The 27,575-nt window shown below is 40.5% G+C and overlaps 1 protein-coding gene across 3 annotated transcripts in view; it reads right to left on the reverse strand.

The window, feature by feature from the left end:
* DBT (dihydrolipoamide branched chain transacylase E2) overlaps positions 1-26,868 on the reverse strand; it is a 64,991-nt gene extending 38,123 nt beyond the window's left edge. The window contains exons 1-3 of one of the 3 annotated variants that reach the window (XM_007528588.3): positions 26,799-26,868; positions 17,266-17,389; positions 5,051-5,126 (exon numbers count right to left, since the gene is read on the reverse strand). In XM_007528588.3, coding sequence (XP_007528650.2) covers positions 5,051-5,126; positions 17,266-17,389; positions 26,799-26,849 — 251 coding nt within the window. In that variant the 5' untranslated portion in view covers positions 26,850-26,868. Of the gene's footprint in view, positions 1-5,050; positions 5,127-17,265; positions 17,390-26,798 lie in introns of those variants that run through there. The other 2 variants (XM_060202150.1, XM_060202149.1) reach the window with 2 other exon arrangements.
* Positions 26,869-27,575: the final 707 nt, after the last annotated feature.

Genomic DNA, 27,575 nt, shown 5'->3' on the forward strand with positions numbered 1-27,575 from the left:
CGAATCCACTGCTCCTAGAGGTCATTTTTTCCTTTTTGTTGCCCTTGTTGTTACTGCCATTGTTGTGGTTGAATAGGACAGAGAGAAATCGAGAAAAATGGGGAAGACAGAGAAAGATAGACACCTGCAAACCTCTTTCACCACCTGTGAAGCGACCCCCCCTGCAGGTGAGGAGCCGAAGTCCTTACACCGGTCCTTGTGCTTCGCGGGTCCATGGGCTTTGCGTCACTTAACCTGCTGCGCTACCGCCGGGCCCCCATAGTCATTCTTATTCTTTGTCTTTCTACCTTAACCAGGTTTCAGTCCATAGCAAAATATCACTCCTAACATAGAAATCTGGATTAAAATGACAGACAGTAGATTTTTCACTTCAAGAATGGTGGACTAAGGACCTTCAGAAGTTTACTCCTGTGTAGAGCAACAACAATACAGTGGCAAGTGCTACTAAAAATCAGCTTTTTCAGAATTCTAGAATAAAAGACAACACGAAGTATTTGTCCAGGGAAAACAATCTTTTTAAAAATCACATTTACTTTCACACTCAGGTACCCAGATTCAAGGACCCGGGTTCAAGCCACCAGTTCAAATCCAGGTCCTTGCACATGCTAAAGTGTATGCTTTACCAGGTGAGTGCCACTTAATCCCTGTAATGCCTTTATATCCTGTATGATTTACAGTTCTTCTTCTTCTTCTAGCGTTTGCCCTTCTTCCGTAGCCAGTCAACAGCGTCAGGTTGAGCCTGATGTAAAGTTTCGAGACCTCCTTTGAATCTGTAGAGGTGGCAGTCGTTGACTATGATTTACAGTGCAACTGGGCAACTGCTTAAAATAATTTTTTTGTTTTTTCATTTATTCCCTTTTGTTGCCCTTGTTTTATTGTTGTAGTTATTATTGATGTCGTTGTTGTTGGATAGGACAGAGAGAAATGGAGAGAGGTGGGGAAGACAGGGGGGGAGAGAAAAATAGACAAATGCAGACCTGCTTCACCGATTGTGAAGTGACTCCCCTGCAGGTGGGGAGCCGGGGACTCGAACCAGGATCCTTACACCTGTCCTTGCTTTGTGTCACCTGCGCTTAACCCGCTGTGCTACTGTCCTAAAATAATTTTTAAAACTATATTGATGGACTTTAATAATAACAATAGCAACATGAGGAGTGGGGAGAGAAGGGAAAGATGGAACTATAATGGGTCAAAGTTGTTTTGATTTGCTTTATTTAAAGACCTATCCGTTTGTAAACAAGAGAGAAAGAGAAGCACTATAGAATCACTGTGGACTATGAGATGCTGAGAATTGAACTTGGGACCTCAGGTCTAATGCTCCAGCCATCGTAATACCTCCCAGGCTATAAGAGCAAAGTTTTTTGTACTATGAATAAATTGGTATCAATTCAAATTATCTATTTTTTTTTACATTAACATTTAGAGAGTACACTTTAACAAGTATGAGGAGCTGAGTTCAAACTCCTGGCCCGACATGAGAATACCATGCAGGGCACCAGATGGTGCTCCATAAATGTTAGGATGGTACTGTGGTATCTTTCCTTCATGTTTTCCCTAAAGAGTTTGGGAGTCGGGCGGTAGTGCAGCAGGTTAAGCGCAGGTGGCGCAAAGGCGCAGGTGGCTCAAAGCACAAGGACCAGCTTAAGGATCCCAGTTGGAGCCCCTGGCTCTTCACCTGCAGGGGAGTAGCTCCACAAGCAGTGAAGCAGGTCTGCAGGTGCCTATCTTTCTCTCCCCGTCTCTGTCTTTCCCTTCTCTCTTCATTTCTCTCTGTTCTATCCAACAACAACATCAATAACAACAACAATACAACAATAAAACAAGGGCAACAAAAGGGAATAAATTAAAAAAAATTTTTTTTAATTAAGGAGTTCATCAGGAACAGTGGAATCATTTAGGTGTAAAGCCCCAGAAAGAAAAAAAAAAACCTGAGGGCAAAAATTTAAAAGTATGCCTCCTCTAGTGGTCTGAGCGCAGTGGATAAGGCACTGGGCTCTCAAGCATGACGTCCTGAGTTCAATTCCCGGCAGCACATGTACCAGAGTGATGTCTGGTTCTTTTATTTATTTATTTTCCCTTTTGTTGCCCTTGCTGTTTTTTCATTGTTGTAGTAGTTATTATTGTTGTTGTTACTGATGTTGTCATTGTTAGATAGGACAGAAAGTGGAGAGAGGAGGGGAAGAAAGAGGGGGAGAAAAGATAGACACCTGCAGACCTGCTTCACCACCTATGAAGCGACACCTCTGCAGGTGGGGAGCCGGGGGCTGGAACCCGGATCCTTATGCCAGTCCTTGTGCTAGCTTTGCATCACATGTGCTTAACCTGCTGCACTACTGCCCGACTCCCTGATGTCTGGTTCTTTCTCTCTCTCTCCTATCATTTCTCATGAATCAATAAATAAAAATTTTTAAAAAGTATGTCTCCTCTATAGTTAGATCATCTTTAAAGTAATTTAATAGGTTAGGTTATCCAAGTACTTTACTTTTATTTTATTTCTTTATTGGGGGATTAATGGTTTATAGTCAACAGTAAAATACAATAGTTTGTACATGTGCAACATTTCCTAGTTTCCCACATTTCCATTCAAGCCCCACTAGGTCCTCCTCTGACATCATGTTCCAGGACCTGAACCCTCTCCTAACCCCGCCCCAGAGTCTTTTACTTTGGTGCAATACATTAACTCCAACTTGGAGCTTTTTTTTTTTTTTTCATGTGTTTCTCGGCCTTTTGGATCTCTTCTGTGTTGAATATTCTGTCCATGTGCTCTCCCCATTTTTGGATGGGGTTATTTGTTTTCTTGTTATTGAGTTTGGCAAGCTCTTTATATATTCTGGTTATTAGTCTCTTGTCTGATGTATGGTATGTAAAGATCTTCTCCCATTCTGTGAGGGGTCTCTTGGTTTGGGTAGTGGTTTCTTTTGCTGTGCAGAAGCTTTTTAATTTGATGTAGTCCCATAGATTTATGCTAGCCTTACTCTTCCTTGTATTTGGATTTGTTTCCTTGAAGATGTCTTTAAAATTTATGTGGAAAAGAGTTCTTGCATGAGTCTTAACCCGGTGTGCCATTGCCCCACTCCATGACTGAACCTTCTTCCGTATTTATCTTACCTGAAGGCTATAGAAGCCTGAGGACTTTTAAACTATAAGTAGATTTTTTTTTTTTTTAGCTTAATCATTCACTCATGACCAAGAGATAAAACAGAGTGGAGGACAGACAGTACAATGGTTATGAGAAGAGACTCCCAAGCCCAAGGGTCCAACATACTGGGCCTGATCCCCCCATCCCACCAGCAGCCAGCACTGAGCTGGGCAGCACTCTTTGGCCCTGTGAGTTTCTGAATAAAGTCTATTTGTATTTGGTGGGAAATTTGTATTTGCTGAGGAAATTACTCATCACGTTTCCTAATTTACCAGAACAAAGTGGAAAGGCTGACACTATATAGCCACACCTCCAAACCACCAGGAGTGCAGATCTTCTCCTGAGTCACCCCACCAGTTCTGTGGCCCCTGATGTCTACAGGGTTTCCCTGCTGCTGTTCCAGCTTCTGAGGACAGTAGCAATGGAGTCTCAGAGTTGTAAATTGGTGAGTTTAGGTGATTCTCTCCTCCCTTTAACAGTCTTTTTGGTTAATAAAACTCAGACGGAAAGTGGTACATCAACTGGTAAACTATAGGACCAGCACCAGCTGTTCTCGAGTACCTGCAGGCTTTTGGCCTAGGGACTCTCCTTAAGCCCCTTTCTGTCCACAAGCCACATATTTGTATTCACCCATGACTTGGTGGGTTCCCAAAGTATTCCTAGTCTTATCTTGTTACATTCTCAGGTGATCCTCTTTGCTATTCCTAGTTGATCTGGGAGAGCAAAACACAGTTGCTGGTGTTCAAGACCCACACCTCTAGAAGTCCCTCTCTTCCAAGGGTTATTGCTGGGGCTCAGTGCCTGCACTGTGAATCCACTGCCACTAGAGGCCATCTTTCCCGTTTTGTTGCCCTTGTCATTATGCCATTGATGCTGTTGTTGGATAGAACAGAGATAAATCAAGAGAGGAGGGGAGATGGAGAGGGGAGAGAAAGATACCTGCAGACCTGCTTAGTTGCTTGTGAAGCGACGCCTCCCCCTGCAGGTGGGGAGTGGCCAGCTTGAACAGGGATCCTTCAAAAGCCTCTCCCTGCAGGTGGGGAGTGGCGGGCTTGAACAGGGATCCTTCCGCTGGTCCTTGCGCTTTGAGCCAGCCATGTGTGCTTAACCCGCTGCGCCACCGTCCAACCCCCTCTAAGTATTTTTTTAAATTTTTTAATTTGTTATTGGATAGAGACAGAAAGAAATTGAGAGAGAATGCGGCGAGAAGAGAGACAGAGAGACACCCGTAGCCCTACTTCACCGCCTTTGAAGTGACTCCCCTACAGGTGGGGAGCCTGAAACTCAAACAGGGATCCTAACCGGTCCTTGTGCTTTGCACCATGTACGCTTAACCCGTTACGCTACAGTCAACTCCCCACCCCCTAAGTATTTTAAAGGCTCAATAAACAGTAAGTGATTCAGAAAGACAGCTAATGAGTTTCAGAGTCAGACTGTTCTGAGTTAAAGTCTATTGCTTTTCTTTATTCAATCCCACACTGCAAGAGAGACAACATTATAAAGTACAGTTGTGCTATTACAGTTCTTGCCTTACAAAGCAACAGTACTGAAAACTGCAGGGAAAGAATGCTCAAGTAGCCGAATCATTATATTAAAGAGTATTTAGGACAAAGGGAAATAGCTGGTATGGGGGTGGGGTGGAGGCCATCAGGAGGAAGGTAGCCAAATTGACTTTGGTAGAAGGATACTGGTGATTTGGTGAGGGTAGTGATGGAGTAGTGCATTTTGAGGAGGTAAAAAACTGCTGCTTCTTCTAGGTTTGTAAGCCAAGGTTATAACGAAAATAAATAATAACTTACTAATTTTTAAAAACGGTAGTGTAGCATACAGAAAGATGTTTCTCAATTAGATTACTACTTACTTTTACTGAGAATTATTGTTTTTACTTTATAAAGTTTCAAAATAACTTACCATTCTTTAACAGTTACTTCTCTAATCCCTTCTCCAATGTCTGAGAGTTTGAACTGAACAATCTGTCCCTGTAGAGCTTCAACGACAAATGAGGAAAGATCTCATTAATTACGTGATATATTGCTAATAGATAGTTCCATATCAAAAATCAGAATATACTGTCACACAAAGGGGAAAAAAGGGTTCCATCTAACAGATTAAAAAAACATTTAGTAACTTAAAAAAGTATAATAATCTATGATTTAAATGAAATATTCAATGACAGGGATCTACTCCACAGAGAACTTAAGTTTTTTAATTTCTCAAATTATGTTCTTTTGAAAAAGTATACAAGGACCTTCTGACAAATGAGATTTTGAAACAACAGCAATGAATGGAAAATAGAACAAGATGTTATACTAATATCTTGTTTCATATTAGGAAGCTGAAGTAACTTTTCATGTATTTTCTTTAAAGATGGAAAAAGAAAGACCAGAGCACAACTCTAGCATTTTATGCAGTGGCAATATTCGAACCTAGGGCTTCACATATGCCAGACATGTGATCTACTGTGGAACTACTTCCTTGGTCCTGAAATTGTAATAACTATTAACATCCTGCACCTAGATTTCTTTTGACCTCTTAAAATTGTTTTTGTTCTTAGTGACAAAAGAGAATGGAAATTCACACCTAGAAGACTTGGTGGAAAATTCTTACTAGTACCAATTATAAATTATTTTTTATTCCTTTATTGGGGAATTAATGTTTTATATTTGATAGTAAACACAATAGTTTGTACATGCATAACATTTCCCACTAGGTCCTCTGTCATCTTTTTTGGACCTGTATTCTCCCCCACCCACCCACCCAGTCTTTTACTTTGGTGCAATACACCAACTATAAATTTTTAGTCTGTTTCTTTCTCTTTTTTTACCCCTCTCCTTTACAATACTCACATGCCAGTGATATTTTAAGGTAACTGGTCTTAAGGGATATTTCTGATCCATAAAAAGTACAATTTTTTTGGCTCTGTATATTAACTCTCTTTTCAGCTACCAGATTCCAGATGCTAGCAGGATGCGACCAGACTTCCCTGGACAGACAACCCCACCAATGTGCCTTGGAGCTCCACTTCCCCAGAGCCCTTTCCCACTAGGGAAAGAGAGAGCAGGCTGGGAGTATGGATCGACCTGTCAATGCCCATTTTCAGCAGGGAAGCAATTACAGAAGCCAGACCTTCCACCTTCTGCATCCCACAATGATCTTGGGTTCATACTCCCAGAGGGATAAAGAATAGGAAAGCTATCAGTGGAGGGGATGGGATACGGAGGTTTGGTGGTGGGAACTGTGTAAAGCTGTACCCTTCTTATCCTATGGTTTTGTCAATGTTTCCTTTTTATAAATAAAAATTTTTAAAAAGTATGTATTGATACTCTCATTGTTCCAAGTTAACACATGACTTTGAACTAACTTAGGAGGACTTTTCTATCTTTAAGCCCTTCCCCCCTTTTTTTCCTTTTCAATCTAAGAGAGAAACAGTGAAGGATAGTGATACCATAAAACTACTGCAGCACTGGTGATGCTTCCCCTGTGTACAGTGTTTTTAAGTGGTGCCAGGGGCTGAGACCTGGGTCATTGTGCATGGCAAATTTTGCACTCTAGATGATCAAAGTGTCTTATCAAATATAGAGCAAGCTGACGAAAGTATTAAAATTTTCTTTAATAAGTGAAGTAAAAAAGCTCAGTAGGAAGTGGCTTTAAAAGGTTTTGTTGTGGGTTGAGCGGTAGCACAGTAGGTTAAGCGCAGGTGGCACAATGTGCAAGGACTGGAGTAAGGATCCCAGTTCAAGCCCCCGGCTCCCCACCTGCAGGGGAGTCACTTCACAGGCGGTGAAGCAGGTCTGTAGGTATCTGTCTTTCTCTCCCCCTCTCTGTCTTCCCCTCCTCTCTCCACTTCTGTCATATCCAACAACGACATCAATAACAATAATAATAATAATAACCACAACAATGATAAAACAACAAGGGCAAGAAAAGAGGAAAAAATAGCCTCCAGGAGCAGTGGATTGGTGGTCCAGCCCCAGCAATAATCCTGAAGGAAAAAAAAAAAAGGTTATGCTAAGGTGAAGTGTTTGGAATTTATCTCAAGGGTAAATAGGACTTAGAGGCAAATAAATATTGTTTTAAGTTTTTACAGTTGTTTTCAGAAGAGATAATGTCTGTTTCACCACTAATTTAATCTATGTTCACCTGTGGCTTCCTTTGGCCAATAAGATACAGCAGAAATGAAGTTTTACAAGTTCTGAAAGCTAGGCCTCACGGACCTCATAGCTTCTACCTCGTCCTGCTCCTCCTTAGAATATTGCCTTCAGACCGCAATTCGACTTCGCAGCAGATCGCTTTCTCTCCTCTCCCGGATCAACTAGGAATACCAAAGGAGAACACCCGGACCGAAACAAGACAGGACTAGAATGACCACAGAAACCCAGTAAATCACCCGTGAGTACAAACACGCGTGGCTGGTGACAGAGAGGAGAGAGGGGCCTAAGGAGAGATTAAGTGACTGCTAACAGTTCGACAGTTTGTCAGTGGAGACACCACCTCCAGTCTGCTCCACCAACAAGGGGACAGCTGAAGGGAGGAAAGGACTCCCCAGAGACTCACCAAGTGCAACTCTGAGTCTCCATTGCTACTACCCTCAGAATCTGGAGCAGCAACAGGGAGGGACACCAGGGTACAGAGATCTAACCGGGAAACTCAGGAGAAGACCTATACCTCGGTGGCATAGCTGAGGGGCTGTGAAAGTCTCTTTGCATAACCACTAGATTATCTCTGCCACACCCTGCTTTATCTCTTGGTCAGGAGTCAGTGATTAAGCTAAGAAGCCTATTGATAGTTTAAAAGCCCTCAGGCTCCCATAGCCTACAGGGAAAAAGAAAAAAAAAGGCTTTTACACCACTGAACTCCAACTCAGGGATTGAAAAAACTGTTAACTTATATAAAATGGTTAAAACAACAAGAAAAAATATTGGAGACTCGAACCAGGACAAGAGTCCAGCTAAAAGTCCTCCAGAGGGTGAAGCACAAAACAACGAGTTCAACATCCAAACATTAGCTAAGGAAATAATAACAGGAGTGAGTAAAGAATTTGAAAAAATTGTAATCAGAAATGCAGGAACAAATGAGAATATGGAAGAAAATTCTAATTATCTCATGGTTATTAGAGAGCTGAAAGCTGAAATCGCTGAGCTAAGAAGACAACTAGCTGAACAAGCTAAAACAGTATCAGAGCAGGGCAACAAAATAGATGAACTCCGAAAGCAGTAGAGGGCAGAGAGAATAGAATCAATGAGGCTGAACACAGAATTAGCAAGATTGAGGATGAATTAGAGACAACTAAAAAAGAAGTAAGAGATCTCAAAAAGAGATTAAGAGATACTGAAAACAACAACAGAGTCCTATGGGATGACTTCAAAAGAAACAATATACGCATTATTGGCTAACCAGAGGAAGAAAGAGAAGGGGAGGAAGAAAGCGTTCTCCAGGCCATAATAGCTGAAAATTTCTCTAGTCTAGACAACACCAAAGACATAAAGATTCAAGAAGCCCAGAGGGTCCCAAACAGAATTAACCCAGACCTAAAGACACCAAGACATGTCATACTTAGATTGGAAAGGAATAAGGATAAAGAAAGGATCCTCAAGGCTGCAAGAGAAAAACAAAGAGTCACCTACAAAGGAAAACCCGTAAGATTAGCAGCAGACTTCTCCATACAAACACTATAGGCCAGAAGAGAATGGCAAGATATCTATTGAGTGCTCAATAAGAAAGGCTTTCAGCCAAGAATACTATATCCTGCTAGATTGTCATTCAGACTAGATGGAAGCATCAAAACCTTTTCAGACAAGCAACAGTTGAAGGAAGCAAGCCTGCCCTGAAAGAAGTTCTGAAAGGTCTCCTATAAACAACCAGACCACCACAAATAGGACATATATCAAAACACTCTAAAACTCTACAAGAATGGCGTTAAAATATCTTCAATCTTTGATATCAATAAATGTCAATGGCCTGAATTCACCTATTAAAAGACACAGAGTAGGAAGATGGATCAGAAAACACAACCCAACAATATGTTGTCTACAGGAAACTCACCTAACGCAACAAGACAAACACAGACTTAAAGTGAAAGGATGGAAAACTATCATTCAAGCCAATGGCCCACAAAAAAGGGCAGGAACAGCTATTCTCATATCTGACATGATAGACTTTAAAATAGATAAGATTAAAAAAGATAGGAATGGACACTACTTAATGCTCAGAGGATCAGTCAATCAAGAGGACTTAACAATTATTAATATCTATGCACCCAATGAGAAGCCATCTAAATACATCAAACTTCTACTGAAAGAGCTACAGCAATATATTAACAGTAACACAATCATAGTAGGAGACTTCAACACCCCACTATCTCAACTTGACAGATCATCCAGGCAGAAAATCAGTAAAGACATAAGGGAGCTAAATGAAGAGATAGATAAACTAGAACTATTGGACATTTTCAGAGTCATTCATCCCAAGAAACTGGAATACACATTTTACTCAAATCCACATGGATCATTCTCAAGGATAGACCATATGTTAGGCCACAAAGACAGCATCAGCCAATTCAAGAGCACTGAAATCATCCCAAGCATCTTCTCAGACCACAGTGGAATTAAACTAACACTTAACAATCAACAAAAGGTTAGTAACAGTGCCAAAATGTGGAAGCTCAACAGTACACTTCTTAACAACTTCTGGGTCAAAGAGGAAATCAAGGAAGAAATCAAAATGTTTCGAGAGTTCAATGAAAATGAAGACACAAGCTATCAAAATATTTGGGACACAGCTAAAGCAGTCCTAAGAGGGAAGTTCATAGCTATACAAGCACACATTAGGAAACAAGAAAAGGCACAAATAAACAGCCTGATTGCACATCTTAAAGACCTAGAAGAAGAACAACAAAGGAACCCTAAAGCAACCAGAAAGACAGAAATCACTAAAGTTAGGGCAGAAATAAATAACATTGAGAATAGGAAAACCATACAAAAGATCAATGAAAGTAAATGTTGGTTCTTCGAAAGAGTAAACAAAATCGACAAACCTTTAGCCAGACTCACAAAACAAAAAAGGGAGAAGACCCAAATAAATCGGATAGTAAATGAAAGAGGAGATATCACAACAGACATTGCAGAAATTCAACATATCATGCGAGGCTTCTATGAACAACTATATGCCACCAAGCTAGAGAACCTGGAAGAAATGAATGATTTCCTAGATACCTACCAACTTCCAAAACTAAGTAAAGAGGAAGTGGATAACATGAACAGGCCCATCACAGCTAATGATATTGAAACAGTTATCAAAAATCTTCCCAAAAATAAAAGTCCTGGACCAGATGGTTTTACAAATGAATTCTACAAAACTTTCAAAGAAGAACTAATACCTCTACTTTTAAAAGTCTTCCAGAAGATTGAAGACACTGGAATACTCCCTGCCAGCTTCTATGAAGCCAACATCACCCTGATACCAAAAGCAGATAGGGACACAACCAAAAAAGAAAACTACAGACCAATATCTCTGATGAACATAGATGCGAAAATATTGAACAAAATTCTAGCCAACCGGATACAGCAGTATATCAAAAAAATTGTTCATCATGACCAAGTGGGGTTTATCCCAGGCATGCAAGGTTGGTTTAATATACGTAAATCAATCAATGTGATCCACCACATCAACAAAAGCAAGACCAAAAACCACATGGTCATATCAATAGATTCAGAGAAAGCCTTTGACAAAATACAACATCCCTTTATGATCAAAACACTACAAAAAATAGGAATAGATGGAAAATTCCTGAAGATAGTGGAGTCTATATATAGCAAACCTACAGCCAACATCATACTCAATGGTGAAAAACTGGAAGCATTTCCACTCAGATCAGGTACTAGACAGGGCTGCCCACTATCACCATTACTATTCAACATAGTGTTGGAAGTTCTTGCCATAGCAATCAGGCAGGAGCAAGGAATTAAAGGCATACAGACTGGAAGAGAAGAAGTCAAACTCTCCTTATTTGCAGATGACATGATAGTATATATGAAAAAACCTAAGGAATCCAGCAAGAAGCTTTTGGAAATCATCAGGCAATACAGTAATGTGTCAGGCTATAAAATTAACATTCAAAAGTCAGTGGCATTCCTCTATGCAAACACTAAGTTAGAAGAAATTGAAATCCAGAAATCAGTTCCTTTTTCTATAGCAACAAAAACAATAAAATATCTAGGAATAAACCTAACCAAAGAAGTGAAAGACTTGTATACTGAAAATTATGAGTCACTACTCAAAGAAATTGAAAAAGACACAAAGAAGTGGAAAGATATTCCATGTTCATGGGTTGGAAGAATTAACATCATCAAAATGAATATATTACTCAGAGCCATCTACAAATTTAATGCTATCCCCATCAAGATCCCAAGCACATTTTTTTAGGAGAATAGAAAAAATGCTACAAATGTTTATCTGGAACCAGAAAAGACCTAGAATTGCCAAAACAATCTTGAGAAAAAAGAACAGAACCGGAGGCATCACACTGCCAGATCTCAAACTGTATTATAGGGCCATTGTCATCAAAACTGCTTGGTACTGGAACATGAACAGACACACTGACCAGTGGAATAGAATTGAGAGCCCAGAAATGAGGCCCCACACGTATGGACATCTAATCTTTGACAAAAGGGCCCAGACTATTATATGGGGGAAGCAGAGTCTCTTCAACAAATGGTGTTGGAAACAATGGGTTGAAACATGCAGAAGAATGAAACTGAATCACTGTATTTCACCAAATACAAAAGTAAATTCCAAGTGGATCAAGGACTTGGATGTTACACCAGAAACTATCAGATATTTAGAGGAAAATATTGGAAGAACTTTTTACCGCATAAATTTTAAAGACATTTTCAATGAAACGAATCCAATTACGAGGAAGACTAAGTATAAACCTATGGGACTACATCAAATTAAAAAGCTTCTTCACAGCAAAAGAAACCACTACCCAAGTCAAGAGACCCCTCACAGAATGGGAGAAGATCTTTACATGCCATACATCAGATAAGAGTTTAATAACCAACATATATAAAGAGCTTGCCAGACTCAACAATAAGACAACAAATAACCCCATCCAAAAATGGGGGAAGGACTTGGACAGAATATTCACCACAGAAGAGATCCAAAAGGCCAAGAAACACATGAAAAAATGCTCCAAGTCTCTGATTGTCAGACAAATGCAAATAAAGACAACAATGAGATATCACTTCACTCCTGTGAGAATGTCACACATCAGAAAAGGTAACAGCAGCAAATGCTGGAGAGGGTGTGGGGTCAAAGGAACCCTCCTGCACTGCTGGTGGGAATGTCAATTGGTCCAACCTCTGTGGAGAACAGTCTGGAGAACTCTCAGAAGGCTAGAAATGGACCTACCCTATGACCCTGCAATTCCCCTCTTGGGGATATATCCTAAGGAACCCAACACATCCATCCAAAAAGATCTGTGTACATATATGTTCTTGGCAGCACAATTTGTAATAGCCAAAACCTGGAAGCAACCCAGGTGTCCAACAACAGATGAATGGCTGAGCAAGTTGTGGTATATATACAGAATGGAATACTACTCAGCTGTAAAAAATGGTGACTTCACTGTTTTCAGCTGATCTTGGATGGACCTTGAAAAAATCATGTTGAGTGAAATAAGTCAGAAACAGAAGGATGAATACGGGATGATTTCACTCTCAGGCCGAAGTTGAAAAACAAGATTAGAAAAGAAAACACAAGTCGAACCTGAAATGGAATTGGAGTATTACACCAAAGTAAAAGACTCTGGAGTGGGTGGGTAGAATACAGGTCCATGAAAAATGATGAATGAAATAGTGGGGGTTGTATTGTTAAATGGGAATCTGGGGAATGTTATGTATGTAAAAAAAAAAAAGAAGTAGAAACGCAAAGCAGAAATTGACTGAGTTTGGAGTATGGCACCAAAGTAAGAAAGCAGAAGTACACTAGTGTTTGCAGTGAGTACCTCCCTAATACTTCCTCTCCACTTTTCCAAGCTTTGGGTCCATGATTGCTCAACAATTTGTTTGGCTTTGTATGTTAACTCTCTTTTCAGTCACCAGGTTCCAGGTGTCATCAGGAAGCCGGCCAGACTTCCCTGGATTGAAGACCCCACCAATATGTCCTGGAGCTCAGCTTCCCCAGAGACCCACCCTACTAGGGAAAGAGAGAGGCAGACTGGTAGTATGGACCGACCAGTCAACGCCCATGTTCAGCGGGGAAGCAATTACAGAAGCCAGACCTACCTTCTGCAACCCACAATGACCCAGGGTCCATGCTCCCAGAGGGATAGAGAATGGGAAAGTTATCGGGGGAGGGGTGGGATATGGAGATTGGGCGGTGGGAATTGTGTGGAGTTGTACCCCTCCTACCCTATGGTTTTGTTAATTAATCCTTTCTTAAATAAAAAAAAATAAAATAAAAATTAAAAAAAGAATATTGCCTTCATAAAAGCAAAAAGCTTTTATGAAAGCTTCATAAGTGGTAAAGCAGGGCTGCATGTGTCTCTTTCTCTCTCTCACCCTCTACCTCCCCCTCCCCTCTCAATTTCTCTCTGTAGCTATCCAATAATAAATTTTTAGAAATTTAAATTTTCAAAGCAATATGAAAAGGAGGAACAGGGGGCTGGGTGGTAGCGCAACGGGTTAAGTGCACATGGTGCAAAGTGCAAGGACTGGAATAAGGATCCCAGTTCAAGCTCCCAGCTCCCCACCTTTAGGGTCACTTCACAAGCGGTGAAGCAGGTCTACAGGTGTCTATCTTTCTCACCTCCTCTGTCTCCCCCTCCTCTCTCGATTTCTCTCTGTCCTATCCAACAACAATGACAGCAATAACAATAATAATAGTAAGGGCAACAAAAGGAAAAAAATAGCTTCCAGGAGCAGTGTATTCGTAGTACTGGTACCGAGCCCCAGCAATAACCCTGTAGGCAAAAAAAAGAAAAAAAAGAAAAAAGGAGGAACAAGTTTAAGACATAAATACATATAGAATTAATAGGTCTTGGTAATCATTTTGATATGAGACAAGAATGAGGATGGTTCCAGATTTTAAGCTTAACTCTTAATAAACAGGGAGTATAGACAAATGATGCTTCCTAAGACCAAGAGCACTATCTCATCACATAAGTGATGAACAAATATTTGTTGAGTGAATTTATTCTTACAATACAGTGAGTCAGAAATTAAGATTATTCCCATTTTCCAGATGTCTGAAGTTACATAGTTGGTAACTAGTAAAACAAGAACCCAGAGTTTATGGTTAGAGTTTACAGAATGGAGCAGGAAGCTGGACTTTCTGCTTGCTTGGTCTCTATTTTCTCTGAAAAAAAAACAAAAAACAGCTTTTTGAAAATAAAAATGTTGGGCCAGAAAGACATCATAATGGTTGTTTTTCAACTTCTGCCTGAGAGTAAGACCATCCTATATTCATCCTTCTGTTTCTGACTTATTTCACTTAACATGATTTTTTCAAGCTCCATCCAAGATCGGCTGAAAACGGTGAAGTCACCATTTTTTATAGCGAGTAGTATTCCATTGTGTACACAGACCACAACTTGCTCAGCCACTCATCTGTTGTTGGACACCTGGGTTGCTTCCAGGTTTTGGCTATTACAAATTGTGCTGCCAAGAACACAGATCTTTTTGGATGGTGTGTTGGGTTCCTTAGGAGATATCCCCAGGAGAGGAATTGCAGGATCATAGGATAGGTCCATTTCTAGCCTTGTGAGAGTTCTCCAGACTATGTTCCACAGGGGTGGGACCAATTTACATAATGGTTATACAAAAAGACTTTGATGCCTGAAGTCTGAGGTCCTAGGTTCATCCACTATACCATAAATGAGAGCTGAGCAGTACTCTGGTTAAACTTTTTTTTTCTTTTTTTGCCTCTAGGGTTCTCGCTGGGGTTCGGTGCTGGCACTACAAACCCACTGCTCCTGGTGGCCATGCCCCCCCCCCCCATTTTATTGGATAGGACAGAGAGAAACTGAGATACAAGTTCAAGCCACAGCACTAAATAGGAGTACCACAGCTTCCAGGAATGCTCTAGTGCTGTGGTATTGCTTCCTTTTTCTGTATCTCCATCTGAATGAAAAAAGTCAGTCATAGAGTAATAAAACTGTGTATGTATGAGGTCCAGGTTGCACAAAAGAGAGAGAGAAAGAGGAAGAGAAAAAAAGAAAGACTCTACCTGCAGGGGGAAAGCTTCATGAGTGGTGAAGCAGTGATGCAGGTGTTTCTTAACCTCTCTATCTCCCCCTCCCCTCTCAATTTCTCACTGTCTCTATCCAATAAAAAAGAAAGGAAGAAAGATAAATGGAGGAAGGAGGCAAGGGAGAGGAGGAGAGGGAAAGGGTGAGGAGGAGAGAGGAAGGGAGGGAGGAGAAAGAAAAGAAGAAAAGAAATGTTGGATTGGGGAGACAGCATAAGCTACGGTTACACAAAATACTTTCATGCCTGAGGGTCCAAGGTCCCAGGCTCTATTCCCAGCAACACCGTAAGCCAGAACTAAGCAGGGCTTTCCTCCCTCCCTCCCTCCCTCCCTTCCTCTCCCTCCATAATTTTTTATTATCTTCATTTATTAGTTAGAGACTGCCAGAAATTGAGAGGGAAGGGTATGATAGAGAGGGAGAGAGACAGAGAGACATCTGCAGCACTGCTTCACCACTCGCATAGCATTCCCCCTGCAGATGGGGGCCGGGGGCTTGAACCTATGTCCTTGCCCACTGTAACGTGTGCTCAACCAGGTGCGCTACCATCCATCATCCCTCTTTCTCTATCTCTCACGAATATAAAGAAAAGGAAAAAAAAATCTTAAAAATAATGACAAAGATAAGGTCCATACAGCTTAGGATATTGTGAAAGATAGCATGTATGGAAAGGGTAATTGATCTAAAGGATTGTATCTGCCTGGGATTCCCCTACCTCTCACTGTTAGCAAAGATTAAAGTGGTAAATATCTGTCAAAGACTTAATAATGTAAAAAAGAAAAAGACTGGCGCTCGTTATCAGAGTTCTAAATAAAACATTCAAAAAGAAAAGAGTTAGTGGCCTTGACACAGCAAATATTTAAGAATCCTAATTTCTTCACAGAGAGTTGAAAGTTCTGGGAGAAACGTAATTAAATGGCAGAAGTCAGTGGTGTATTGTACCAAAGCAAAGGACTCTGGGGAATGGGGGGGGGGGACCTAAGGGATGGAATGGAGAGGCTCTGCGTTCCTGGTGCATAATAGTGGGAAAGAAGCTAGGTTGGGGGAGAAGGTGTCTGACTGACACCTATCACTGAGTGAAAGGTTGTACCTATGCATCGACAACAAAACCATTACCACTCCCTCCCCCATTAAAGTGGTGGGGCGCAGGGGCGGCATAGTAGAAGCCAGGAAACTGTCTACTGAAGGCACACCTCTGACTGGTTTCATCACATCATCACACCATGACGGGTGAAGTATCTCATCTGACAAACAATATACAGTGAATACAGGACTCAGCAGATTAAGTTGGCTAAGGAACTCTTATCAGTGCTGAATACTGCAATCAGATGAGTCAAATGGTAAACTAGATGGTTCAAGACAATCCATTCTTTACTTATGAGAACACTTTTTTTTTTTTTTTTTTTGCCTCCAGGGTTATTTCTGGGGCTTGGTGCCTGCACTACAAATCCACTGCTCCTGGAAGCTATTTTTCCCATTTTATTTCCCTTGTTGTTGTGCCTGTTGTAGTTGTTGTTGTCATAGCTGTTGTTGTTGTTGGATAGTACAGTAGAAATGGAGACAGGAGGGGAAGACAGAGGGGGAGAGAAAGACAGACACCTGCAGACCTGCTTCACCATTTGTGAAACGACCTCCTGCAGGTGAGGAGCTGGGGCTCGAACCAGGGATCCTTACACCGGCCCTTGCGCTTTGCACCACGTGCGCTTAACAGAGGACACAATTATTAAGGAGGCAAGGACAATGAAAATGAGGAAATGACAGATGTGGGGAAAGCAGGAAGGGCCAGGCTAAAATTTTTATTTTTCCAAAAAAACAAAAACAAAAAACAAAACTTAAGATACAAGACATTATTTTATTTAGGCTGTTTTGAAATCCAACTTACCAGCAGTTGTTTTCAGCAACTGATGTGGATGACTATACTTGAATGAAGGATTACCAAAGAAACACACATATTTGGGCTTCAAAACATGAACACTATTACATGTGTGAAAGTATCGAATATAAATCTAGAGATGAGAAAACAAAGCAAAAAGCTTTTATAGATTGTCATAATGGATTAACTCTGTAAGCATATAATGAATTTAAAATCTATTCTTGAACAATCATCACAATATAAACAAGATGAAATTATCTTGGCCAAAATACCATGGTTAGTGACAGTCAAGGATATGAAAACTGGTTATTTCTTGTATTTCAGATAGAGATAGAGAGGCAGAAAGAGTGAAAGAGGTCACAGCACGGAAGCTTTCCGTAATGCAGTGGGGGCTACGCTCAAACCTGGGTCATACACATGGCAAAGCAACACACCACCCATGTCCCAAGTGAGCTATTTCGCCAGCCCATGACTGGTTATTTCTAAAAAAAAAAGTTACTTCAAAAATTCAAAGGAAGGGGGCCAGGCAGTAGCGCCGTGGGTTAAATGCACATGGCGAAAAGCTCAAGGACCGGTGCAAGGATCGCGGTTCGAGCCCCAGGCTCCTCACCTTTGGGAGGTTGCCTCACAGGCAGTGAAGCAGGTCTGCAGGTATCTATCTTTCTCTCCCCCTCTCTGTCTTCCCCTCCTCTCTCCATTTCCCTCTGTCCTATCCAACAACAGCAATGACAACAATAACAAATACAATAAGGGCAACAAAATGGGGGGGAACATGGCCTCCAGGAGCAGTGGATTCGTAGTGCAGGCACCGACCCCCAGCGATAACCCTGAAGGCAAAAACAATAATAATAATAATTCAAAGGAATTCAGACTTCGTATACAGAGAGTATTCCATTGTTTTTATTTAGAAAAGCTGTATCCTGGGAGTCGGGCGGCAGCGCAACGGGTTAAGCGCACGTGGTGCGAAGCACAAAGACCGGCATAAGGATCCCGGTTTGAGCCCCCAGCTCCCCACCTGCAGGGGAGTCGCTTCACAGGCGGTGAAGCAGGTCTGTAAAACAAACAAACAAACAAAACTATATCCATAGCAGCAAATTTAGATAATATTTTATAATCCTTAACTTGCTATAAAAGTAGAGAAATTTTAACAATGTATTCTATATAAACACATCAACTACTACGTACACTTAATTCATTAAGGATTTCCTAGAGCAAGGTAACTCAGTGAGACCTTCACCTTGTTTGAGGTCCTGGGTTCAAACCCTGGCACCACATAAGAGCACCATGTACATACGACACTGAGGAAGCATTAGCGATGATGAAACAGTGCTGTGTTGTCTCGCTTCTCTTTTTATTTCTCCTTCTTTCTAAATTAAAAATGAAATTGAGTCCAGGAGACTGCTCAGCAGTATTGCGCATTGGTGAGGCTGGAGTTCTTTCCTCCATAAGCAGAAAAGAAAAAAAGGGGGGAGGGTTTCTAAAATAAAAACTAATAAAAAACATAAACATGATGACAGCATGTAAAGACACTGAAAAAAGATGTAGTAGTACAATGAAATATTTTCTTATGTGACTTATAGATGAATCTTTAAATTTAGCTATTATATATGTATATTTAAAATTTTATTTATGTATTCATGAGGAATTATGGGGAGAGAGTGAAGGGGGAGCGGGAATGAACCAGATATCACTCTGGTACACGTGCTGCCAGGGACTGAACCCAGGACCTTGAGCTTGAGAGTCCAAAACTTTATCGCTGTGTGACCTCCCGGACACACACACACACACACACACACACACACATACACACACACACACATATATATATGTATATATATATCCTTGGCTATCACTGGGGCTTGGTGCCTACATAAGGACTCTATGTACTCCTAGTGGCATTTTTTAAATTTTATTTGATAGACACAGATAGAGAATGGCAGAGAGAGACACCTGTACCACTGCTCTATTGGTCATAAAGCGTCTCCCTTGCAGGTGAGGATGGAGACCTGAACCTGGGTCCCCTGCATGGCAATGTGTGCACACTACTGTGTGTGCTGCCTGGGCACCCAGTCTCTTTATCATTGTATGATCCATGACAATTTGTTATAGAACATAATAGGCCTGAGTGCATTCAGTTTTACATATAAAAATTTACAAATCTGAAATGTAGATCATTTTATTGGGGTGTTGGAAAAAGCATAATGTATTTTTCTATGCAACATGACTTTTCCAACAACCCAATATGTTAAAAGTCAACATTTTAATGCTATTAATAGCTAACTTCATCACACTTTAAAGCACAAAACCACAGAATTTTCTAGCCTTAATGTATCTGCAAAATGTTGGTATATACTTGAAAACTTTTCATTAATGTAGATTTGTATATACTTAAAATATTACTATATTACCATGTACTTTACATAGTGCTGATTAGCCTTTAAAATTTTAAAGTTATGTTGTTATACATATTGTCATATATTACAGTCACATTCTATATTCATAAACATAATTTTGCTCTTTTCTGTTAGCAAATAATATGAAGACAAGTATTTGGTTGACTGGCAGGAGTATTACATTTAGGTTATGTGATTCTTCATTTTAATTTCCACGTTGTTCATCATTTCTGAAGGTAAAGAAAAACTGAAAATTCTTCTCCTCAATCTGAATAATCTTAAATCAAGCATTTCAATTCTACTTTAAGAGATCAACCTAAATCAACCATTGTTAACACCTACATTATTAGCACAGAGGAAATATAAAACATAACTAACATAATGAAAACTGATAGTTTAAAACTTAGCAAGACATGAAAGAACTCTCTTCCCAACAACCTCATTTTCTTGTCCTTTCTTTCTCCTTAAGCTTCTACAACCTTGGCTCTAGGTCAACAACAGAATCAAAGGGGTAAATAAAACTTTGCGTAATCACACCTAAAATTAAGGAACAATAAATGAATGCTTTGAATTACATAAATTCATCAAGATTTAATTATTTTATGGTTTAAAATTCCTATTTCTATGAAAATATTAAACCACTAGAAATCCTACCTTCAATAACATAAGTTTTATTGAGAGGCTATATTAATGGGACAAGGATGACAAAGACTATCAGAGTTAACATTAACCAAGAGACTATGACACGTTAGACGTGCTTTAAAGACATTACAAACCATCCTTATTGTATCTCCCAGTTGTCTTCTGGCATGGGCACATTAGCTCTTTCTAACATGTAAGAAACTAGAGAAATAATTTGTGCCAGGTTGTCGAGCAAATAAATGGCAAAACTCAGCCTTAAAGCCAAATAAATTTGATTTCAAAGTTCAGATTCCTTCTATCATTATCACACTGATTTAAGTGTGTAAGTGTCCAGGTTCAAACCCCACTTGCAGGGTTGTGGAAGCTGAAGGAGAAAGAAAGGACAAGAAAATCAGGTTGTTGGGAAGACAGTTCTTTCACACCTTGCTAAGTTTTAAACTATCAGTTTTCATTATGTTAGTTATGTTTTACATTTCCTCTATGCTAATGCTAGAATAAAATGTACATGTTAAGAATAGTTGGTTTGGGAATCAAGGGTAACGCTGCGGGTTAAGCGCATGTGGCGCGAAGCGCAAGGACCTGCTTCACAAGGATCCAGGTTTCAGCGCCGGGCTCCCCACCTGCAAGACAGGCGGTGGTGAAGCAGGTCTGCAGGTGTCTGTCTTTCTCTCCCCCTCTGTCTTCCTTTCCTCGTTCCATTTCTCTTTGTGCTATCCAATAACGACGACATCAATAACAACAACAATAACTACAACAATAAAAAAACAAGGGCAACAAAAGGGAATATATATATAAAATGAATAGTTGGTTTAGGTTGATCTCTTAAAGTAAAATTAAAGTGCTTGATTGAAGATTATTAAAGAGCAGTGAAACAGTGTTGCAGGTGTGTATGTGTATTTCACCCTGTCTTCCCTTTCCCTCTATCCAAAATAAGTAAACATAAAAAATAACATATAAAAGAAAGTAGGGGAAATAATCCTTTTTGTCTTCAAAGACTTAACAAATTAGTTAAATTATTCCCCCTTCACACATACTATATACAAATACAAGCATGCTAGCTGTCATTTTTGGCAATAAGTATAATAAATGTGTAAGTAGTTTAAATAGGGCGATTTATTATTGTTGTAACGTTTATTTGATTTAGGAAGACTTCATTGGAGGAAAATTTGAGCTGTGTCTTGCATAAGTAGGTATAAGTAATAGCAGACATGCATTTATAAAACAAACAAGGGGAAAAACAGTACAGTCAGGGAGTCGGGCGGTAGCACAGCGGGCTAAGTGTAGGTGGCACAAAGTGCAAGGACCGGCATAAGGATTCGGGTTTGAGCCCCCGGCTCCCCACCTGTAGGGGAGTTGCTTCACAGGTGGTGAAGCAAGTCTGCAGGTGTCTATCTTTCTCTCCCCTTCTCTGTCTTTACCTCCTCTCTCCATTTCTCTGTCCTATCCATCAACGATGACATCAATAACAACAATAATAACTACAACAATGAAAAACAAAGGGGCAACAAAAAAGAAATAAAAATATTTTTTAAAAATTAAAAAAAAAAAAAAGCAGAGTACAGTTCAGCTCTGGCTTAAGAGGAGAGGGAGGGACTGAATTTAGGAACTTGGAGCCTCAGGCATAAATCTTTTCACAAAGAACTGGGTTAGCATGTCTGTTAGGGTAATGAGTCACTCTATTTGGCTTGATGAAATTTATAAAATGAAGCAACAGAAGAAACTCAAAGAACAAAGACTACTGATGACGGTGAATGTCAGCAAGAGCTTAAGCTCATATATTTATGGGTTTGGAGAAATAGGATTAAGTATATTTTATTAATCAACATACAACAAATGAAGTATGGAGAAAAAAAGGTTAAGGAACTACTATAATATTTGAGGGATGAAATAGGTTCTGGACTGAGATAATTTAAAAATGTTAGTAAAAGCACTTTAGTGCAATAGGTATAATGTGATAAATAGCAATCTACTATCTATCAAGAAAAGGCGAGATATGGCAAGAAAGCTCATCTGGGAGGGTGCATGCTTTGCCGTGCTTGCAGATCAGGTTTGTGGCACTGGGGAAGCTACTAAACAAACAAACAAAAAATACTGACTTGTCTGAGTGAAAGAAGAGATACTATTTTTTTCCCTAGAAATAGAAAACACACACAAGAGAAGGAAGATGAGGGAGTTGGGCAGTAGCACAGTGGGTTAAGCGCACCTGGCGCAAAGTGCAAGGACTGGAGTAAGGATCCCAGTTCGAGCCCCTGGCTCCCCACCTGCAGGGGAGTCGCTTCACAGGCGGTGAAGCAGGTCTGCAGGTGTCTATCTTTCTCTCCTCTTCTCTGTCTCCCCCTCCTCTCTCCATTTCTCTCTGTCCTAACAACAACATTAATAACAATAATAACTACAACAACAATAAAAAACAAGGGCAACAAAAGGGAAAATAAATAAATAATTTTTTTTTAAAAAAGAAGGGAGATGAAAAGAAGGCTGAGGATTTAGCAGATTGCATAATGAGATAAATTATAATAATTCACCAGGCAATCTTTAAAAAATATATCTATTCATTTATTTATTTGGATAGAGACAGAGAGAAATCAGGAGGTAAGAGAAAGATAGTGATGGAGAGAGAGACACATGCAGCATGGCCTCATCATTTGTGAAGCTTCCCCCCTGCAAGTGGGGACCAGGGGCTTGAACTCAGGTCCTTGCATATTGTAACATATGAACACTACTGGGTGTACCACTGCCCAGTCCCCCCAGGCAGTTTTTAGGACTTCTAAAACAGGAATTTAAGACTGACTTGGGAATGTGAACTTAAATTAGATAACATAACTAACATAATGAAACTGATAGTTTTAAACTGGTAGTTTAAAACTTAGCAAGAAGTGAAAGAACTCTCCTCCCAGCAACTTCATTTTCTTGTACAGTCCCTGAATTTAAGTTGCTTACATTTTACAACAGGAATACGAACAAGATAGAAAAATTCATTACAATAAGTATGTATTTATTCACTAAGATAAGAGACAAACAGAGGGAGTTAGCTGGTAGCGCAGCAGGTTAAGCGCACGTGGTATGAAGTGCAAGGACCTGCGTAAAGATGCTGGTTCGAGCCCGGAGTGAAGCAGGTCTGCAAGTGTCTGTCTTTCTCTTCCTCTCTCTATCTTCCCCTCCTCTCTCCATTTCTCTCTGTCCTATCCAACAACTACAATAATAAAACAAGGGCAACAAAAAGGAATAAATAAATTAAAAGAGAGAGAGAGAGACAAACAGAACATCACTCTGATACATGCAAAGCTGTGGATTAAACTCCCAACCTCATTCTTTCAAGACCAGTGTTCTAGTCACTGCTTCAAGTACCAGTCACCAATACAGTAAGTTATTCAAGAGTCAAATGCACAATGTTGTAAAGCACAGCATAATAGGCCTTTTGAATAATTTACCATGAGTGGTTAGGGCTCTTGCTGCTTCTAACTTTTTATAACAAGTGAAAAATGACTCAACAAGTGTTTATTGAGTGTCTACTACATGCAGGGCATTTGGGATTAAGAGAACAGAATAGATGCAATTCCTTCCCTGATGTAATTAATGTACATTCTATACTATGAAAGATATAAACAAACAAATAGGTGGCTATAACAGTGTTACAATGAGTGTTAAGGGAATGCAGAAGAGGAAACCTTCACAGGTAAAGGAAACTCAAGAGATATATGGGATGAGTACGAGTAGTAGTTCAGGGGATGAGTAGGAGAAGTGTCTCAGAGCAGACCATATGGGAGTAAGGCAAAAGTCTTTAAAATAGTGTGGTCTGGAGGTGGTGCAGTGGATAAAGGGCTTGACTCTCAAGCGTGAGGTCCTGAGTTCAAGCCCCGGCAGCACATGTACCAGAGTGATGATTGGCTCTTTCTCTCCCTCCTCCTATCTTTCTCATCAATCAATAAATAAAATATTTAAAAAGTAAAAAAAAAAAAAGTAGAAATTGATGTGCAAAGGTCTAGCATTTGAAGTTATAAGAGTACAGTGTGTATTCCATTAACTGAAATTGTTTAATATACTCCAGGGCAGTTTAGTGTGAAATGTTAAGGAAGTATCAAGGGTGAAGCTAGGCTGGGTAATTTTTATTAAGAAATGAAGTCTGAGAAACTGGAAAGGTCCTGAACAGAAACTGTTCTGTAGTCATCTGAATTTTAGACATTTTGCTGATGGTAGTTGTTATTGAATTATTTACTTTTAAATTTATTTATTTACTTAAAGAGGGAAAAAGACAAACAGAGCATCATTCTATCATATGTTTGTTTGTTTGTCTTACCAGAGCATTGCTCAGCTCTGGTTTATGATGGTGTGGGGAACTGAACCTGAGACTCTGGAGCCTTAAGCACGAGAGTCTTTGCATAACCACTATGCTATCGGCCCTATCCCTCATTCTAGCATATGTGGTGCTGGGACTAGAACTTGGGACTTCATACATGCAAGTTAGGCACTCTAACATTTAGTATCTCGTAGGGCAGTTTTAAGTTTATGATAGTCTTAAATTTCTATCTTACTTTATAAGCTCACCCTGACTGCACTATGGTGAATGAGCTAGAGAGGCATAAGGCTGGGGGGGGGGGGGGAAGAGAACCAAGATAACTCCATTTTCAGAGAACAGTGACTATATTTTGGAAAGATTTATAGACTAGAATCAAAAGAAAGGATGTGGGAGACAGCCCAGTGGCTGTGTGCCAGGTTTTCATGCCTGGGCCCTGCGTGTGCCAGATTCAATCCTGGCACCACCAAAAGTCAGAGTTAAGCAGTGTTCTGGTCTCTCTCCTTCTCTCATTAAAATAAAATGAATAAATACTTTTTTAAGAAGAGAGAGAGAGGGAGTTGGGTGGTAGCACAGCAGGTTAAGCGCAGGTGGCGCAAAGCGCAAGGACCAGCATAAGCAACCTGGTTTGAGCCCCCCCGGCTCCCCACCTGCAGGGGAGTCACTTCACAGGCGGTGAAGCAGGTCTGCAGGTGTCTGTCTTTCTCTCCCCCTCTCTGCCTTCCCCTCCTCTCTCCATTTCTCTCTGTCCTATCCAACAATGACGACATCAATAACAACAACAATAATAACTACAACAATAAAGCAACAAGGGCAACAAAAGGGAATAAATAAATAAATATTTTTTTAAAAAAGGAGAGAGAGAGAGAAACAGGCCTGGGGAGATAGTACTGCAATTGTATAAAGGACTGGAGTACAAAGTGTTCTCAACTTTAAAGTCCAGCATCACCAATAGCCAGAGCTGAGTGATACTCTGGCCAAGAAGAGATAAATTTGAGCGTTTGGTTCCTGAGTCTAGGATCTAATGCACCTTTAAGACATTATATACTGTGAGATGTTAAAGGCTGACTATTCCGGGTTCCCTTGTGCTTATAGTGGTCATGTAACAGGACTCTGGTCAATTAGTTTGGCTGGGGCAGTTTTCACTTCTTCTAGTCTTGAACATAAAGAAGTTCTAACCATAAGGGAAAGGTCAAATGAATTGCTGAAATGACAGTCTTGAGAATGATGAGTCACTTAATTAATGCCAGTGGCATCTAACATAGAAGCTACCCATTTTGCTGGTGGGTGAGGAACTATATATTGTAATCTTACAATCTTGTAACAAATTATGAATATCAAATAAAAATTATTTTTAAGAAGTTGAGCAAAAAAAGAGAATGGAATGAAAAGGCCAAAGAAGTAAGAAGAATCTAAGGAAGCAGATGTTACAGAGTCCAAAGCTAAGGATAGAGAGCCCTCAAAAGAAAACAGGCAGTTTCTAGTGCGTGCAAACCTCAAGCAGTAGGATCCTCTGTAGATCCTCTCTCATCTGGAAAAATCTCTCCTATATGTTCTTGTACCTTTATGCACCTGTCCCATCATACCAGCACTTTCCATAATCACCTGTTTAGTGTATGTTTCTCTCTCCTAACCTTCACTAGGTTGCAACTAATCTCTAAAGTGGCAAGGATACCTGTCTTAGTCATATTTGCACCCTCGGTATCTAGCACAATACTAAATACACAGGAGGTTCCTGAGAGATTTTTGTAAAATCATGGACAGACCATCTCCAGAAGACCTAGGAAAAAAGGTTATGTAAATTATGTGCAACACAATGCTTTCTTCCTCCAAAATGTAAATTCCCTAAGGTCAGCCCTAGTGGCAGTCTGTGAGTATTCAATAAGGCTGAATGAGTTTGTCACCAGCTCCTGTCACAATGCCCACATCTATATGGTGCTCAGTGAAAGCCGACCTTGGTGTCAGGTGTAGAAAGAGAGGGAGGTTATTCCCAGTCGTATGCAGCATTAGCACGCCCAGGGAAAAGGTGGCAGTGGGTCTCTAGACGGATCAGGTGGCACCTTCTCTGCCCTTCCTTCTGCATCCCTCCACCTGTCTATCAAGCATGGCCAGTGTGCGTAGCATTCGGAGAACAAAGCAACAGTGTAACACACCTCTCCCTGATGATTCTAGACAAATCACTCCTTGAGGACTTCAGAAATGCCAAAACTACTTACCAGCCTCCCAGCATTCTGGCTCCAGGTTCTCAGCACACGAACTGCAGCCATCTTCCTCCGGAAATGACAGGGCTCGGTGGTGGGAAGACAGGGCTCCGAGAGGCTACCAATCCGGAGCGAGAACACGCGCCTCCCCCTGACCCGCCAATGGAGAGCGAAGGAACAAGCCTCCCATCGAACCGCCAATCAGCGAGTGGGGCAAGGCCAGAGATAAACTAAGAGGAGCAGAGCCCAGAGAGGAGGGAAAAAGCACTAGGAAGGGGAAGAACTGGGGAGAAGGGCAACCCAAATAAAAATTCAGGGATAATGTCGGGCAGTGCTCGGCTGTGGAAGTGCTTGTGCACCAAAAGCATCTTTTTAATACATATAACGGGGGAAAGAGAGTATTAAGGTAGCACAGTGGCAGGATACTTAACCTGGAGAAGATTATGTAGAAATAAGACCGGAAAGATGATTAGGAAAATACACTTGGGGGCTGGGTGGTGGCGCACCTGTTCGAGCTCACATGTTACAATGTGCAAGGACCCGGGTTTGAGTCCCCGCCGACCTGCAGGACAAAATCTTTGCGAATAGTGAAGCAGTGCGGCAGGTGTCTCTCTTACTCTCTTCCTGTCCCCCCTACCCTCTTGATTTCTCGTTGTCTCTATCCAATAAATAAAGATAATTAAAAGTTTTTTTAAAAAGAAAAATATGCCTACACCAGCACATATAACCTTAGGAAAGGAGGGAGAAGGAGGGGGGAGGGGTTGTAAAGGGAGAGTATTGGAGTCTTGATGC

This window comes from Erinaceus europaeus, chromosome 11 (genome assembly GCF_950295315.1).
Source record: "Erinaceus europaeus chromosome 11, mEriEur2.1, whole genome shotgun sequence".
Lineage (NCBI taxonomy): Eukaryota > Metazoa > Chordata > Mammalia > Eulipotyphla > Erinaceidae > Erinaceus > Erinaceus europaeus.